This window comes from Perognathus longimembris, chromosome 23 (assembly GCF_023159225.1).
Source record: "Perognathus longimembris pacificus isolate PPM17 chromosome 23, ASM2315922v1, whole genome shotgun sequence".
Lineage (NCBI taxonomy): Eukaryota > Metazoa > Chordata > Mammalia > Rodentia > Heteromyidae > Perognathus > Perognathus longimembris.
In genome coordinates this window covers 31,725,309-31,743,356 of record NC_063183.1, presented here as the reverse complement: position 1 = coordinate 31,743,356, position 18,048 = coordinate 31,725,309, and the positions used below count along the sequence as shown (strand labels likewise).

Sequence of the window (18,048 nt, the reverse complement as noted above, 5' to 3'; positions counted from 1 at the left end):
AAAGAACAAAAGAAATATAGACATGTCACATAATTGCAATAATATAAACAATCAGTGCTAACTAAATGGATCATCTAACACTATTGTGGCATTGAGAAAAGATAGAGTCAAAGTATCATGGAACAACCAAGAATAGTACACATATAGTATATACATTATATATATATATGTATTCATGTATGTGTATTATATAGCATATATGTATGTATATATTGTACGCATATAGGTAGATATGTATATATTATATGTATATATTACTATGTATTATAGGTATATAGTATATACATATAATGTATAGTGTATAATATTATATATAATATATAAAATACATAATACTTAGATTTTTTTCTTTTAGAATGTGGTGATCAATAATTAAAGCAGGGCTGGGGATATAGCCTAGTGGCAAGAGTGCCTGCCTCGGATACACGAGGCCCTAGGTTCGATTCCCCAGCACCACATATACAGAAAACGGCCAGAAGCGGCGCTGTGGCTCAAGTGGCAGAGTGCTAGCCTTGAGTGGGAAGAAGCCAGGGACAGTGCTCAGGCCCTGAGTCCAAGGCCCAGGACTGGCCAAAAAAAAAAAAAAAAACAATAATTAAAGCAACAGGGCTGGGGATATGGCCTAGTGGCAAGAGTGCTTGCCTCTTATACATGAGGCCCTGGGTTCAATTCCCCAGCACCACATATACAGAAAATGGTCAGAAGTGGTGCTGTGGCTCAAGTGGCAGAGTGCTAGCCTTGAGCAAAAAGAAGCCAGGGACAGTGCTCAGGCCCTGAGTCCAAGCCCCAGGACTGGCCAAAAAAATAATAATAATAATAATTAAAGCAACAAAGAATTGCCCAATAGGTTAAGTCAGGAGTTTTGCAGCAATATCCGCCCAGTTGCCCAACGAATTAGTCAGGATTTTTATTCAGGTATCAAGAAACTGAATTCAAACTGCCTTAGGCAGAAAAGCAATTCATGAAGTAACTATAACCATGAATTACCAAATTTATAAAGAAGGCAAAGTTCATGAGAGACAATAAAGAACCTACACCAAAGAAACAGTTCACAGAACAAGGAGAAGAAAGCCTTGAGGTACATTATATTAACATCATCACAGTTAGAGACCAGAACAAAGGAAAACCAGTAGGAATGAACCTCAGCCACACCAGAGGCAGGAATAGGAGGAACACAGTTCAGGTCAGCCAGGTCAGAAACAGGAGACCCTACCTGAAAAACAACTAAGGCAAAAAGGAGTGGGGATGTGATTCGAGGGAATCCAGAGTGCAAGGCCCTGAGTCCAAACCTCAGTCTCCCCCCAAAAAATAATCCAGAAATTAACAGAGCTCACTGATAATTTTTTAAACCTGTGTTTAAAAACGTATATATCAACTAAGCTTTAAAATGTAAGACAAAGTCCTACAGGCTGGAGAAAGGTACATTACCTAGCAGAGAATCAACATCAGACCGCTCGCCTGTGATACCAAAGACAAGAAAGCATTGGTAGGTGAGTGCATGCAAGTTTGGACCAAGAGTTCTCTCCTCATTCAGGGTGTTCACATGTCAGGACAAAAACAGACCACGGCAGAGACGCCGTGCCTACCCCTCGGCTGGAGGCCAGGCCCCGGGAAGGAGACAGGGAAGGACGGTGACCCCCGAGGAGTGACGTGGAAAGCCAGAGAAGAAGGAACGGTATTGGCAAGACACAGGCTCAAGACAGGCATGGCCACACTTTATCTCGGACGGCACCCGCTCAGTCCTCGGCCCTCACGCCCGCCTGTCCCTGTCGCCGGTCCAGAGCCAGCCGGAGGGCATGCCTGACGGTTTCCACGTTGTTCAGAACGTTGTATCGGCTCAGCGCCACCAGCCGCTCAAACTCCTGGGGCTCGTAGGTGAAGTTCATCATGCCATAGGGGGTGTCCGGCCCGTTGATGTCAAAGTCCCCAAACGCCTTCTCCTCGGCTGTTTGCCGCTCTACGCCTGTGGGCGAGGAGCAGAAGTGAGGGGAGCTCCTGGTGGGGGGAGGGTCGGGGGTCCCGTGGATCCTACCTGAGCCTCACCTCAGCTCTCCCGCTCATGGGAGGGGGGGGCCTCCATCACGGCCCCTCCAGCCCCAGTGGGGTGTAGGCCAGGGGCGGGGCTTACCTGGGGCCAGGTAGGTGCGAAAGGTGCTGTTGACCAGGGGGAAGTGCAACACGATGGGCGAGCGGGGGTCGTCTGCGTCAGCAAACAGATAGCACTCGTGGGGTTCCTCCAAGTCCTCCGGGCCCAGCTCGATCCTGGGGAAGGGGATCCCCCGGTCCCGGCAGTACCGCTCCGTCACCTGTAAGACCTGGGCGGGGGGGGGGGGGGGATGAGTTCCCGGCAGCTCTGCCACTGAGGAGCACACTCGCCAGATAAGAACGAGAGCGCGCGCCCAGTGAGGCCCGAGGAGACTCGCCGTAAGCCGCAGCGGAGAATGAACAAACCGAATGGAGTGAATAATCCAAGGCGCTTAGATGGCGCGGGCCAGCCTCGTTCTTACCATCACTCCTCCCTGTCGCCTGGCCTTCCCTTCTCCCGCCCCCCTCTGCTCCTGCTGGGGGTTGATGTCAATGTCACAGGGTTGGCAGGGTGACTACAAGGTCAGCATCGAAGCGACCTTGACCTGTCCGCTCATCTCAGGCTCTCCTTGGGCCCAAGAGGGCGAGAAGGAGAGCAAAGAGAGAGGGGCTGGTCCGGTGGCATCCCCTGACCCACATCCACGCGGTGACCCCTGCCCCCCCCCCGCAGCGGTTACCCCGGTGGCTGCTGTTACCATGGCAACAAGGGCCAGGAGACCCAGGCCCATTCTGGGGCAGGGAAGGAATCCCACTACAATATGAGAAGTTATCTAGGACCCTCTAGAAGATGCCCGGGGAAGCTGTGGTTTTTCTCTTCCCACTCCCACTCAGGATCCCAGCGGTTCTTCTCCAGTGGGGACAGTGGACGGCCAGCAGCATTTAGAAGGCGCCCACCACAGAGCAGAGGCCAAGCCCCCTCACAGGGAGGCCTCCGAGAACATGGCCGGTCAGCACAACTCTTCTCCTCCCTCTGCACTCCCCCTTCCCCCTCCATACCTTAAAAGGGGCTTCCAAGGCGTAGTCAAAGGACAGAATGAGGTTCACGGCCCGCTGGGGTACCAGCGTGAGTGGGAAAGGCGAGTTGATGGCTAAGCCTCCATCCACCAGGGACAGGCAGTCCTGCATGGGCGTGAGCTGGTTCGGGAGGGCGTCTAGGTGCGTGTCTGCAAGTTGCACAGGACAAGCCCAGTTTCCCCCGCTAGTGGCCCTCCTTCCCTCTGCGTTTGAAGTCAGGCTTTCTCTGAAGGCTTCTCTCTCCTTCCCTCTGACAGCCCGGGGGTCTCCCATCCCATCCCAGCCCCCCCCCAACCCCCCCAACCCCTTGGCTTCTGTCTCCCTGCAGAGTCATCAGGGTCCTCCTTCAGAACTCAAGCAGCAGGCGATCACAGTTCAGGCCCCAAACACCCCCAAAAAAAGCACTGGGCCCACCCAGTGAGGCGCAGCAGGAAATGGGGGGCACATCCGGTGTCACCCTATCCGAGCAAATACCAACCTTGCCAGGCCACAAACTCCCTCCCAGCCGCATAGTCGTTGTGAAGGCAGAGACCCCGCATGAAGTTGAAGGTCTGGGCGGCCGTCAAGCGCGAGGTGAATATGTCCAGCACGGCCTGGTAGAGGGGGCCCTGCGGGGTGAGGAGCCTGGTCGGCAGCCACGTGGGATCATGAGGCTGGAGCTCGGAACTGTCATCTAGAGGAGGGGACAGGGACAGTGAAATGCAGTAAGGAGTGGCACCTCCCTCCGTTCAGTGGCCCTTATAGCTCCGGGGAGCCCCTCTAACTGTCACCCTGCTTCATTGAATCCCTTTAAAGTGACTTTTCTTCCCCTTGTACCTTCGTGTGTTAGAAATTACCCACGACTTTGCATTTGTTAGTCCATTGACCAGTTTGGCCCTCTTGAAAATAAGTGTAAGTTTGAATCCCTCCGCCATAGATGCTAAGGGCGTTAGGGATGAGATGCGTGCACAGGGCGGGGCCTGGCCCACAGAGCACGTGGCCCACTGGGTGGGTGATGGGCAGAGGGAGGTCATATACAGAGAAGGAGGTTTTCCTATGCAGCCGAGGCCAGCCACAAACATGGCTACCTTCCTACCTCCCAAGAATTGGGATTACAGGTGTGAGCCACGATACCCAGCAGGAGATAATAAATCCAGAGCATCAATGGGGATAACGATGGGGATGTGCTATAGTCCTAAGGGACCAGTGTAATAATACCCTCACCCAGCCTTGGGGGGGGGAGGGGTGGTAGAGTGGAAAAAGATGTCTTCTAAGTGACAGCTGAGTTGAAAGTGGGTGTGTGTACGTCTGTCTGTCTGTCTGTGTCTGTGTGGTGGTGCTGGGCGTGGGATACAAGGCCTTCCAAATGCCAGGTAAGGGCCTACCAGGAGCTATACCACCATCCCTATCACAGCCGGCACATTTATAGGCCCCAAGCGAGAGGTCATTTTCTCAGAACGTGTCTGAATGGGAGAGCCACGTCTTTCCCCATCCCCTCCCTCCTTTCTTCGTCCTTCTGCCAGGCAGGTGGGGGTGGGAGCGGGGTCTCTCCCCTCACCTGTGACATTCACGCTGCCCTTGTTCCAGTTGAGGAAGCCCAGGCCTGAGCCGGTGGTCTTCAGGAAGATCTCATCCAGGCTGGCCGCGAAGGCGCTGCCCCACATACCTGAGGAGACAGGCCAGGGCCCCGTGTCACGCCAGCCGCCGGTCCTGCTTGTCCCCAGCCCTCCAGGCTAGACTCACCCTGCAGGTAGCAGAGGCGGGGCTCAGGCCGGAGCTGCAGCAGCCTTCCCATGAAGAACTCAGAGCCGAAGAGCTCAGTGGGGACGTAAGCTCCGTACTTGGGCAGGCCGACCTCATGGGGGGTGAACTCGCACCACTCTGGGGAGGAGGAAGTCACGGAAGGGCTTCCCCTCGGGACACTCATGCCCGAGCAGACACCTGCTGGCTCCTCCCCCGCCCTCCTGCTGCCACCCCCCCCCCAGGCCCCCTTCCTTTGCCCCCCACACCCAGGCACCTGCAAAGTCTTTCCCACGGACGTTGTCGTGAACGTTGACAGAGGCATAGATGGGGTAAGGGTTCTGACCCTGGCTGATGGCGGCCTGCTGGTCAGACAGCTTGGCAGGGCTGGCCTGGGAAGAAGAGAAGTAGCTTGGCAGTTTTAGGCTCGCCGTCCCTGGGGTCTGAGGCCCATATCCTGTGGACGGTGGCGTGCCCACCCTATAAGGGCTATAAAGGCAGCCATGTAAAGGGACCAGCTCTGGCCACTGGGGGTCTTCTGTGATTTCAGAGTCTAGGGAATGTGAGTCCACTTCTTTCCCACTCAAGAAAACAGATCAGAATGCAAGGGATCATTAAAAATAATTTAATTGAAAATGTAAGCAGAAATAAATTGGGGAGGGAGGGGTTGCAGGAAGGCTAGAGTATATTTCCTTCCCGTTCCCTTACCTCTTGGTCAAGGAAATACTCAATGAGGAGACCCCAGAAGTCAACGAGGGACACACTGTGGCCGCCGCTCTTGCGGGCTCCCAGCTCCTGGACGTAGTACTGTAGCTGCTCCGTGGACACTGCCCCCAGCTTACTGCTGCAGACCCGAGCCTGAGCATGCTCAATGGGGCCCTGCAAGGCCACGTGCGACCAGGCTGGGTCCTTATAGAGTGTGGAGATGCACCTAGCAGGGAGGAGGGAGGGGAAGGCTGAGAGGGAGGGGCAGGGGAGCCCGGCAGGTAGGGAGAACCCTGGGTCACGCCTCTCCCCCCATAGCTCACTCACCAGGTGGAGCCGGAGACCCCACTGAGGTAGGTCACCGTGTCCAGGAAGCTGAGCTCCTGCAGCCCTGCCAGGCTGCCATAGAAGGAAGTCATGGCCCGGGTTCCACCTCCAGACCCCAACACGGCCACCACGGGTACCTGGACGTGATAATGATGATAGCCACTAGGGTCACCGGAGCGTCATCGTCCTGCCTACCCATGTCAGGCATCCTCGTTAACACCTTGCAAGAATTAGCCTATCAAATCCTCACAGCACCCAACCTGGGGTCCTCTGGACCAGAGGTGCCTGGTGGGACCACATCCCACATTTCCAGTTGGTCAGCTTTTCCATGTCAGATGGGCCCATTCTGCCTTGATTTTTGGTTCCTTTCCCTGGCTTTTCTTCTCCTGTCTTGAAAAAGCGAGCTCCCTGGCCTCGCTCAGCTCCCCGAGAGCCCTGTTGTTCCTGTGCTGGAGGAGCCAGCAACTGGGCGCCCAGGGGCCCCGGATGTTGACTGTTGAGCTCTCTAGGCATGTCACCTTGGTGGTTCCAGGCACGAGCCCCGCCCCCGCTGTACACACACAGCCGGAGGGAGGCCACAGCTCCGGCTCCCAGAGCTGCTTTCCTTCTTCCTCCTCTTTATGGACCCCCTGTTTCTTTGCCTGGGAGATCCCATGGACCCTCCACCTCCAGACCCCTTTCACCACTGTTAGGAGCTCAGTTGTGAACTCCCAATATTGATCTGTTGAAGTCCCACCCCTTAACCACTACTGCATCAGGAGATAGCGCCTACAAGGGTCAAGTGGAGGCAAAGGGCAGGGCTCCAATCAGTGTGACTGGTATCCTTATAGGAAGGGGAGGAAGGCTGGGCATAATGGCTCGTGTCTATACTCACAGCTCTCCAGAAATTGAGGCAGAAGGATCACAAGGGCAAGACCAGCCTAGGATACAGAGTTAGACCCTCAAAGGAGGAGGAGATAGAAGAGGATGAGAGACAACAGAGAGCTACTCTCTTTCTCTCTGCTTGAGCACACCGTCCCCACCCCCCAAGTCCAGGGAATAGGCCTTGTCAGAAACCAACTCTGATGGCACCTTGACATTGAACTTCCAGCCTCCAGAACTGTAAGAAAGCATTTTTACTAAGTCTCCCGGTATGGTGTTCTGTTATGGTAACCCAAGTGGAGAAAGACAGCCAGCCTTGGCCAGGCTGTTAGGCCCTCATTCCAGTAATCCTGACTTCTGAATGGGCCCGCTGGCATGGTCCTACTTCATTTCCCCCTTTGCCCCTGGACTTCCCCTCCTAGCCTGTGACTCCCCTCTAGGGAAAGGGCTGGCTTGGGTCCTTGAGCCTCTGGGGTCCAGCTCCTCGTCCATCCCATACCTGGTCACAGTGTGGAGCTTCAGTCAATCCAAGCACCTGCTTTACAGCCTCGGACACGACCTGCTTCCTCTTGTCCAGGAACGCCTGCTCCCCATCACAGAGGCCAAAGCCAAGGCGCAGGTCCAGGTCCCCAGAACTGCCTCACATGGGGCAGGTGGGCAATGGGTGACTACTCAGTGGAGGAGAGCCTCAGGCCTCACCCATGGGTGACAGGAGAGGACCCACACTCAGCAGCACCCCTCAGAAGGACTCCAGGAGACTCCCCACCTGCACCAGACTGTGGAGGAGAAGATAAACCCCGTGGAAAGCAGAATGTCCTACCTGGCCCCCATGGGCCTTCTGCCGGAAGTCTCACCTACCTCATTTCCGCCTTCACACTCAGAGCCACCTCCTGTCCCTGAAAGACATGGCAACCCTACCCTGAGCACACGGCACAGGACTCTCCCGGGAACCCCACTCCCCACTCCAGCCATGGTATCCCGTCACTGGCCTGTGTGGAGGGCATGGTAGAGCTCCCGACTGGCCTGATCCTGTCCCCCCACCCCCAACCCCTAGACCTCCCTTGACTGTAGCTTGGGGGGGTCCCCAGCCTGCAGACAGAGCCTTACCTCCCCCAGGACCACACTGCGCCGCACCTCTCGACCCACGGGCAGAGAAGAGAGCAGGATGCTCCCCCCATCCAGCTCCGTGCCGGGAGCCCCCTGTGGAGGAGACACCATGGAGAGGAGGACAGGCGTTTCCCAAGGCTGCTCTGCGGCCACCTCCTGACCTCTGCTCACTCACCGGCACAACCTCTTCCATCCCCACGTTCAGCCTGGAGCCCAGCCCGGGGTTCACGTGGAAGGTAAAGGTGGGCAGATCGGGCTCCACGGGCGGCCGCAGGGGCAAGGGCTGTGGCCTCTCGTAAGCCCCAGGCACCGACAGCAGGATCTGCCCGGAACCTGCGCAGCCACGGCCCAAGGGAAGAGGGAAATCAGGAGAGCCCGTGAGTGTCTCAGAACGGCACGCGACAGCCCTTCCTTCCACTTTCCCCAACGCTCATCCCTGTGATCTATCGCAGACACTCGGGCCACAGGAAAAGCATCCTGGAAGAATCGGTCTTCCAGAAGGACGCAGGCTCTGTCACCTGGCCCAGTCCAAGCGGGACGGTGTGGGGAGAGGGAAACATAAACAGAGAAGGAGGAGGGCGGGGAGCGAGGGAACTCTGTTCATAGCCTAAGGCCCGGTGATCTTAGGATTACTTTATTAACTATAAATATACATGTACATAGAAAATGAATGATCTATTTGTTATTGTATGAGTTGCCCTCATTCAAACTCATTGCCCTAGGGGAGGTTTATGGTCAGAGAGAAACAAATCGCTCAGGCCTCAGTTCCTAGCTGGAAGATCTCAGGAGGACGTAGGGAGTTGATTCTCTTGCACTTCTACCGGGGCCGTAAGGCCTTATGGACATGTCTAGGCCCGTCTGCTTGTCACAGAGGTGGAGGAAAGACACATGGAGCCGTCAGCTCCCCATCCGCCCCAAGCCCAGTCTCAGTCAGCTGAGTCCCGCCAACCACCCGATGTGTGAGCCAAGCCCTTGCTTCTTGCCCACCACTGATGTTTTGGAGATGTCTGTTCCAGAACTACGGCTGGATAGCTACAACCTGTCTGCTGTTTGTGTGACCACTTGCAGAGACAAAAAGATCACTGCCTTCAGGGCCCATCCATTCCATCCTCCATCTGCTGTGAGCAGTGAGAACTTAACAACTTCCTGTTCCAGGGCCGCCCCCACCCCTCCTTTCTCTCCTCCAGGACAGACGGTAAGTCCGAGGCTGTGCACCAGACTCACCAAAGTCTTGATGCGAGGCTGTCCCATCTGCCTGGAGGGTGCCCTGGACTCTCAGACAGGGTTGAGCCTGAGGAAAGCAGATGCCTTAGGTTCCAGGGAGCCCCCAGGATTGGAGACCAGGATTGGGTGAGGGGGTGTATGGGGCAAGAAAACAGACATTCTAGGGCCTATTTTTTTTATAGGCAGGGGTCTTTTGTAGTAGCCCCAAGGTTGTACTATGCCCCCTTCCCAGGACTCAGAGGAATGGGGCTCTGGGCAGGCAGGAAAGGGTCTCTGAGGAGGGCTTAAGTGTCCTTCAGAGACAAGCAGGCACTGTGGGCCCCCTCTTCTCCAGGCAGTCCCAAGCCCACCTTCCCGACTCACCACCAGAACTCCATTGGTGATGACCTCAGAGGCAGGTGTCTGGCTGCAAGAGATGGGGGGGCGGGGCATGTGGGCTATCGGCTCCCTTGCAGGACAATTACAACAACGTGACCAAAGCCATTGAAGGAGCCTGGAAGCATGGTAGGGTTGTTTTTTGGGGGAGAGGGGCAGTACTGTATGTAAATGGGTGTGTATCACAGGCTGCTCCCTCTGCAAGGCCAGCACAGGCCACGATGATTGGCAGCTAGGAGGGACTGGTGGGCACCGGGCTCTGCCAGGACTTACCTCTTCTCCAGAATGAATTCCACCTGTAGCTCCTGTGAATCCTACATGGAGGGGGCAAAGGACACCAGCTTGGTGTTTTTTTTTAAAGCCTCCTGTTTTGAAATGGGACCGTCCTCGCTCATCTCCAGAGACAGAGAAGACTGTTGTGGCTTCTCACGGGCCTAGAAAGGCCGCACACAGAGTGTCACTCATTCAGATGGGAAGGGTTCAGTGGCCACGGAGGCAGACAAAAGACCGTGCCCTCAAGGAGGTGAATCTCGGCAGTATTGGAGAGGGTGATCGGGGGTCAGTGCTGGGCCTGTGCTGACGGGGTCCCCCTCCCTTCAGTCAGTGGTCCCGGGGGACCTGGGGGGCCCTCCCTCTGCTGGAGCTTGGCTAGCTGATGAGGCACACAGGGCTGACCTGCTGGTTGAGTGGGAAGGTGTGGCGATGGGGCTGGCCGGGCTGAAGAGTGCTCAGGTCATACAGGAGCACGGAGAGTGGGCTGCTACTCAGGATGTCCTCATCGCTGAGGGTGAGCTCCAGGACATTCTGGCAACAGGGCAGGCCGAGGTCAGTGCCCCCAGGGGAACTCCTTGCCCTCCATGGCCCGGCCCCTCACCGGCTCCCACCTTCACAGCCCCATGGATCTGGTAGTGGAAGGTCTCGTTCCACTCGGGGTCCCCACAGTTAGGCACGGTTTTTGTCCGGGCATAGCTGGGGGACGCCGTGGGCAGCCATAGTTGTACATAGCAATCAGCTTCGGTCACTGCAAGGAAGACGAAGGAGAGGTCCTCAGCTTTCAGCTCCTTGCGGGAAAGCTTTTCTGGGGGAGGCTGGGCCTAGCACAGGGGAGGCTGCCTGTACGGCGGGAGGAGGGAGATCTTGGGAATCCTTGGCTCCATCTTGAGCAGGCATACCTCCCATTCAACTGATCGATCATGGCCCGTTGAAAAGATCACTCAGCAGCAGACTGCTGTATAAGTCCCCAGAACTGCCTGATTCAAGCAACACACATGTGCATGAAGACACACGTGCACAAATGCATACATAAGCAGCCCCCATCAACACACACACACACACACACGCATGTACATACACACGCGTACTTGAGCTCCAGGAGGCCCTAAGGATAGGAAAGGAGAAGGCAGGGTGGAGGGTCACTCACACAGGTCTGTGCCCTTGATGTTTCTGGCCTTCAGCACCTTCACCTGAAGGTCATAGTATGGATAGGTTTCCTGCTGAAGCAAGAAAACTCCTGGAACTCAGTTCCAGGAAGTTGGGGTGGAGTGTAGCCCCCTCAAGGTGGGTTCTAGCTCCTGTCTCATCAGCCTGGCCCAGGGTCACTGATGCCGCCATGCCAGTTCTGTACCGGGGAGGCCCTTGTAGAATGAACCCTGGCACTGGGAGGTCCAGCATCAGTGATGAACCTGGGTTCAAATCTAAGCTCCACTACGAAACGGCTGAACCGAGTATGGTTATGATCCTAAGCCTAAAGCTCTCCGAGACGGCAGTATGTCTGCGGTGGCTTGGGAGCTAGAGGGATGTGTTTAAAGATAGTAAACACTGAAAGGTGTGATCCACCACCCCCATGAGCTCCCTTACGAAAGGCTGGAAGAGGATTAGGAGGCAGAGGGTAGGTGAAGGGAAGCCTGGCTTGGAGGGCTGATGAGCCCGGAGGCTGCGGCTTGGGTGCGCTGCACGGGCGGTTGCATCAGAAAGCAGCTCGGGGAAGGCGGAGCTGCCAGCTGGTGATCCCACAAAGTCCCATCCCTGCCCCAAAAGCCACCCTTGCTTTTTAACAGGGTTCCACAGCCAAGCCTCACACCTGGCAAAACCAGCCAGTCAAATGCCAATGTCATAAACTCACCCTCCATTTTCTACTCGGGGATTCTTTCCAAAAGCCCAGGCTTGGGCCAGTAGCTCTAACTTAGCGGCAATCAGTCCTACCAAATCAACACCCAATGCAGGAGCTAGCCTAGTCTTCAAAGGGCACCTCGGCTTCCAGAACTCTCCAGTTCAGACTGCTCAGGGAAGGAAGGCCAGTACTCTACCTGCCAGTGCCTCCACTTCGGTCTTCTCTTCTCCCTCTTCCCCAGCAGCACTGCCCCCAGGAGAGGCAGCCCTTTGTCGGCCAGCCATCTTGACCAGAGGTCCCAGAACATGGCCAGTAGCCCAGTTCCCAGCAGGGAGCCTGCCTGCTCTGGGAGCCACTAGCGCTGCAGCTCAGGTCTGACAGGTAACACTGGGGCGGGGAGGGTGGAGCAGCCACTGGGCTAAGGCTTGGGGCTGAGTGGCCCCTGCTAGAGGTGGGGTTTCATGAGCTCCAGGAAGTGATTGGAGTTTGCTCTCCTCAGGCAAGAGGTAGTCAGTGCCCCAAGAAACTCTAGGACGTCTCTGATTAGCACCGTTTCCCCAACCCAGACCCTTGGATCATTGGGCTAGGCATGAAAAATAAAGAATCTGAGCCTCAGTCTTAGGGTTTAGGAGAGCCTAGGCATTCCCAGTTCCAACCCAGACTGATACAGCCTGCTCTTTTAACAACACCCACAAAGCACAGCCTAAACTAGCCTACTTACTCCAGCTGCTAGAAAGGCCTGGAACCAGCCACCCTTCAAGGCCCACCTTCCTAAGAGCTCGAAAGCAGAAACAAGGACACCTCTGGATCCACGTTTCATCTGGACTCAAAGATGTTTCACGTCTCTCCTGGTCTCAGCCAGTTATTCCCCAAACACTACACGTCTGTTGCATGCCAGGCCCTTACTAGGCATAGGAACAAGAAGTTGAGGAGCCAGGTGCTGGTGGCTCAGGCCTGTAATGCTACTCAGGAGGCTGAGACCCTGAGGATCAAGGTTTGAAGCCAGCACAGGCAGAAAAGTCCCCTTAGGACTCTTTATCTCCAATTAACCACTCAAAACCCACAAGCGGCGCTGTGGCTCAAGTGGTAGAGCACCAGCCCTTGAGTACAAAGAGGCTCAGTGACAACACCCAGACCCTGAGTTCAAGCTCCCACAACTGACAAAAAAAAAAAAAAGTGAGGCAGGTGAGACCACATCCTAAAGAAATTCAAAACGTCATGGTCTCCTGTGGTTTCTACACAGTTCCCCTTTCCCAGTCAGTGGAAATACCTGGTGGTTCAGGTACAGGGCTACAGTCAGGTAGAATAAAGCAGAGCGGGTGGAAGTAGGCTATTAGAGATAAAGGCTTGGGGTCTTCACTACCGTAAGCCTCAGGATCCAGACGTGATGCCTTTCTCTGCAGACGGTGATCTAGTGGCTGGGGCAGAAGAGTCTCTAAGAAAAGAAAGATTTCTAGGGCAGTGAACTGTTAGGAGATACCTTTATTTTCTTTAGCTAAGATGCATGGTTAGGCTGTGATACATACCTGCAGTCAGTCCCAGCACCCAGGAGGCAGAGGGGTAAGAATCACTTAAGCTTGGGGGGTTCAAGACCAGCCTGAACAACACAGTGAGATCCCATCTCAAACAAGCAAACACATGATCTCGTCAACTCCACTACCGAGGCGGAACAAACATCACCCCAAAGGGTGATTCAGCTCCAGAATGGAATGGGGCAAGTTCAGGCCCGAAACTGCCAGCACCAAATGGGATGTGCTGACTGCCAGTGGCCAAGCCTGGGAGTGAGGTGGGAGGCAGCTGTTTCAGCTTAATTTAGACTGTGATGCCAAGAGCCAAGTGGGGTAGGCGGCCTCGGAAATGGTCAAGCACTTCATGATCTCCGTGGGTAACGGGGAGGGTGCTCTAGAACCACAGCAGCCTAACGTGCAGAGCTGGCGGCAGAGCCAGCCTCGAAGCCAGCCTCCTGACTGACCCGGGCCCTTTCTGGGATGCATCAGACTCTTCCTGGAAGTCATCTGCTCCATGACTCAATAAGGTCATCACTCATCACTTCAGATGGTTTCTACTGCCCTCGGGATGAACTTAGGATGCCTAGACAGCTCAGGAAGCAGACAACACAGAGGGGCCCAAGCTTTTTGGAGCTGGCCAAAGCGGAGCCACACTTCTCAAACACCTCCATCCCCCACTCCCACCAATTCCATGTCCTTGCCTCACGTTTCCTCACGGTCATGGTGAGCTGCAGGAAGAGGCACACGGCCCCGCTACCTGGAGTGGAGGCTAGCTGGAGTTCTGGGGTACCCATGACTGTGATGATGGGCATGTCCTGTGGGCACCTGTGCTGCCAACCTACTCGCCCACCATCACGGTGGCCCCACTGGCTCCTCAGATCGAGACATTCTGAAGTGTTCTTCTGTCTTCTAAACTAGTCACCCACTAGTTTGTTCCTTTCTATTCTCAGCTCAATCACTACCCTTCCATGGTCATTTCCAGTGAAGTCCGCAAAAGGGGGGCAAAAAGAGACTCAAGGAGGCTTGGTTTCCCGCTTGGTTAAGTTTATTATGAGCAGTTAAGACATCTCCATTGGTCCTCAGAACAGGGCTTTCCTTTCCAGTCTTCTCCATACTTGGATGGAGTCCAGAGAAGAGAGAACAGTTTGAGGAAAGGGATCATGTATGTATACCACACAGGAGAAACACTTTATTCCACTGCTTCAGAGTTCACGAGACTGGAAGGGAGAAGCAGAGCCGTCTGCGATGGAGGGCTCACGGGGCGGGCAGGTCCCGGTGGTGGGGGGCTGGCCTGATGCCCAGGGCTGCTCAGAGGAGCAGCGCGCCACTGCTCGAGAAAGCTGTGGCTAGTTAGGACAGCGGCTCCTTTCTCCATGTGCTGCCGGGCTCTCAGACCTGAGGAGCCCCCGTGTGTGAACGGTGCCGATAGCACTCACTTGGTCTCTTCAGAGAGCATGTCTATGAGTCTACTTAAGTCTACTTATCACCCGCAAATCAGCCTACAACACAGGGCCCGGCCCAATGCTAGAGGGCCACTGCATGTCAAGGCCAGGCCACTGCATTATCTGAGCACGCCTCCAACCCTGCCACACACGAAGCCAGGGAATGAGCAGGCCCAGCTGGACGGCAAGAGGATGGAAAGTGGCTGGAAAAACAGAAAGGTGTCCAAAACACAGATAATTTGCTCATAAAAGCTAAAAAAAAAAACTTCCCAAGCAGCTGGTGAGTGAGGCGGGAGCCAGTGCCTCTAGGGACCCCACCTCGGTGACCACAGACCCCGTGCGGTGAGGCCTTCCACGAGGCAGCCCGGGACCACTGGCCCTCCGCGCGCTCTCAGAGGGCGAGGGCAGACTTCCTTCTGCTTCTCACTGTACTCACTGGAGTGTTAGCCAAGCCCAATGTCCAGAGGCCAGTTGGCACACTGAGGGGAGATAATGGGGTAAAATAAATAGAAAGAAAAGGAGACTGAAAACGGAAGAGACAAGCAGGGAGGTGGCTGGCGACACTGCGGGGAAGCGAGAGCCGGTCAGTCTGTGGCTGGAGTGGTTCTGGTACCGTCCTCCCGGGGACACTCCACGCAGCCACTCGGAGAGGGCCTCACAAACCTGTGCACTGGGCTTAACCGAAAACTCCCCAGAGGCCACCCCGTGAGTACAAACACTTGAGACAAAGTCTCCTTATTTAGGTGACTGGTATGCAAAGGCAAGCTGGTGTACCTCATCCTGTCCAAGCAGGTGTGAAAATCCCTGGAACTGCCTGCAATCGAATGGTGCAAAATATGACTAATCTCTTTTCCTATTAAAGAGTTGGCAAGCCCAGACCATGAGTCTAATGAATTCAGAGACGTTCCAGGGCGCAATGTAGACAGAAGGGTCCGTCAGGAGACACCTGGTGGTGTCGCCCTCACACTCCCAAGGCTGGTTGTTCCTTCACCTTTCTGGGATAGCCGAGCCGTCCACTGCTGAGTCTGGGACCGCTGGGCTCAGGTGTCGGCTGGGTTTACCTCTTTGGAACAGAAGTAGTGTACAACCACGCCATTGGGGTATCTTGCAAACGCACTGCAGGGAAGGAAAACAGCTCAGGGGGAGGAGAGCCTCTGACACAGGAGCCATCTCAAAGCAGCCCACCGAACCCCAAAGAATATCCTGCCAAAGGTTCCTGCATTGCTAGTGCCACCGTCCCTAAGAAAGAACCAGACAAAGGATGGGAGCACAGGGTTCAAGTGCATGGGGACATTTCCAATGAACTGTTATCCCAGCTATAACAGGAAGTACAAGATAGGCGGATCATGTTCCAGGTATGGTCCCGGGCAAAAAGTGAGACCCCCCATCTCAAAAATAACCACTGTTAGGTGGGGCTGGAGGTGGGGCTCAGCAGTGGAATGCTCGGCCCGCAAGTTACATCTGATTTCAAACCCCAGCACTGCAAAAGTAAACTGCTCAGATCTGGCTCATCAGACCAGTTTCAGGCTACTCTAACAAATGACAGTGAGCTGGGTCTTCCTGAAGAAGACGATGCTTCCAGCCACGTAAGGAAAGGGCATTGACCATGGAACACATTGAAAATAGTATGTCACTGGCTCAGGAGTCTGTCCCAGCTATGGTGCTACAAGTCCAAAGTTCTTTTTTTCTACCTTCAGAGGAAACTAAGCTGAGAATGTATCCTCTAAGATAATCTCAACCACGTTTCAAATGCTATTTGGTGGCACATGCCTGCAATCCCAGCACTCAGGTACGAATTCAATTTCCAGGGTGTAAACTCTTAGAACCCCCTGCCAGACAGTATGGCCTTCTCTTTACACACTGAAGCCCGGAGAGTCAGGATAACCAGTAGCTGTGCTTGCTTCCTTCATTAGAGGGCAGAACTCCATCCTAAGTAAGCACTGCCTACCTTCAGGGGTCATCTATCCAAGTCTGAGTGCTGCTCAGAGTGGAAGCTCACCTGTTCCCAATCTTCTTCTTACACACTGTGCACACTTTCTCCTCTGTGATGATGCACTTCACCTGCTGGTGTAAAATCCGTTCTTCCTGGACCTGGGGGAGATTAGGGGAGAAGTTCCATGTCCAGTGCACAGAAGCAGCAGGCAGAGGAAGGCACTACTTCACTCCCAGTCTTCAGAGATTCCCCTTACTGCAACACTTGTAACGAAATGTCAGGCTGATGCTGGATCAGCTTGACCCGCACTGTACGGGTACACTGCACAGGTTGCTCCTCAAAAGGAATGGGCCATATGGAAATGGTATCGTACTAAAAGCCAAAGCCCACCCTACAATTCGGAAGGCTCATACCCTCAGGAACTCAGCATGGAGAAGGTTCTTGAGCACTTGATTGAACCGTTTCTTTTGTGCATTTTCTTCCAAGACCTTTTCCAGAAAGATGCGTATGTCATTGACCTGAGTGTTTGCTGGCAGAAGGTTGATGGCCTGAAAACAGGAAAAGAGGAAATACAGACTAAGGCAGACCGGGTGTGAGAATGAGAAAAGACCGGAGGTCAAGAGCTCTCGGGCCATGGAATGTTCCCCCCCTTCTTCTCCTTCCGGGTGCTCCACCTCCCTGGGGAGGGCCACTGACCTTGGTGGTGTCCAGTTTGCTGTGGTGCAGCTCAAGCACTTGCAGGGCGGCCTGGAGGTTTGCCTGAGGCTCTAGCAGCTCCAGCTTGATTGGCCCCAGGCAGTGAATGCTTGGGGGTGACAGGTACATCCGAAGCAGGGACAGATATACCTGTCTCATAGATAAAAGTCACATATGTCAGGCAGGCAGAGCCATCCCAGAAGCTCCAGCACTGGACAGCCCTAAAGATGAGAGGAACTGTGATTCTCAGATCTCAGCTTCCTAAGCCGCTAGGGTTACAGATGTGAGCTACCAGCATCCAGCTCCCATTTACTTCTAGTGCTATGGGATTTCTCCACTCACTATCCTCAGCTTTGGGGGCCAGATGATCATTTGTGGTTGGGGCTGTCCTGTGCATCATTCAGCAGCACCTCTGGCCTCTATCCCTAGATTTAAGTAGCGCCCTACTTCCCCACAAATCATACCCACCACAAGTTCCTTCTTAAGGACTGGGCCACATAGATTTAGTATATGAATAAGAACTTTTGAGGAAGCCCGAAGTGTTATTGATAATATGAATCAGGACTCTTGAGAAAGCCGTAAGTGATATTAATAAATATATGGATGATAACTGATGTAAGAACTATCCCAAACAACCTAGCAACTATGGTCACCTTGCCTCTCCCTCGATAAACACACACAAAGCCACCTCATGCCCTGCCTCACTGAGCAATCGCACCAGTGGCACTGAGGTCACACCGGAAGGGGTAAAGACTACCAAAGGGGCAGGAAATGCCCACTTGCTCCCGGGGTTGCGGCTACTTACATCTTTGTTGCCATCTTTGTTTTGGTCATAGTGTTTGTGACAGTACCTGCAAGGGAGAAAGTGGCGAGATCGGGCAAGGGGACCACAGTCAGGTGCTGGGATATCCCTATGGCCCACTCAAACCTACGAGAGCTGAA

General features: G+C 54.5%; 2 protein-coding genes across 2 annotated transcripts in view; both read right to left on the bottom strand.

Moving 5' to 3' along the window:
• Positions 1-1,736: 1,736 nt before the first annotated feature.
• Positions 1,737-12,136, bottom strand: Pla2g4f (phospholipase A2 group IVF). Its single transcript, XM_048332059.1, has 20 exons — positions 11,724-12,136; positions 10,838-10,907; positions 10,302-10,438; positions 10,093-10,221; positions 9,691-9,731; positions 9,406-9,448; positions 9,043-9,109; positions 7,994-8,151; positions 7,819-7,911; positions 7,570-7,607; positions 7,211-7,346; positions 5,851-5,987; positions 5,527-5,749; positions 5,096-5,210; positions 4,822-4,959; positions 4,637-4,744; positions 3,578-3,772; positions 3,082-3,248; positions 2,129-2,315; positions 1,737-1,963 (listed from the first exon to the last, which is right to left on the bottom strand). Exons 1-20 carry the CDS (start codon positions 11,832-11,834, stop codon positions 1,737-1,739), a joined length of 2,520 nt encoding a protein of 839 aa, XP_048188016.1. The 5' UTR covers positions 11,835-12,136.
• Positions 12,137-14,062: 1,926 nt separating this feature from the next.
• Positions 14,063-18,048, bottom strand: part of Vps39 (VPS39 subunit of HOPS complex) — a 35,630-nt gene continuing 31,644 nt past the window's right edge. The window contains exons 21-25 of the mRNA XM_048332888.1: positions 17,912-17,957; positions 17,107-17,256; positions 16,824-16,958; positions 16,477-16,568; positions 14,063-15,593 (exon numbers count right to left, since the gene is read on the bottom strand). Coding sequence (XP_048188845.1) covers positions 15,518-15,593; positions 16,477-16,568; positions 16,824-16,958; positions 17,107-17,256; positions 17,912-17,957 — 499 coding nt within the window. The 3' untranslated portion in view covers positions 14,063-15,517. The remainder of the gene's footprint in view (positions 15,594-16,476; positions 16,569-16,823; positions 16,959-17,106; positions 17,257-17,911; positions 17,958-18,048) is intronic.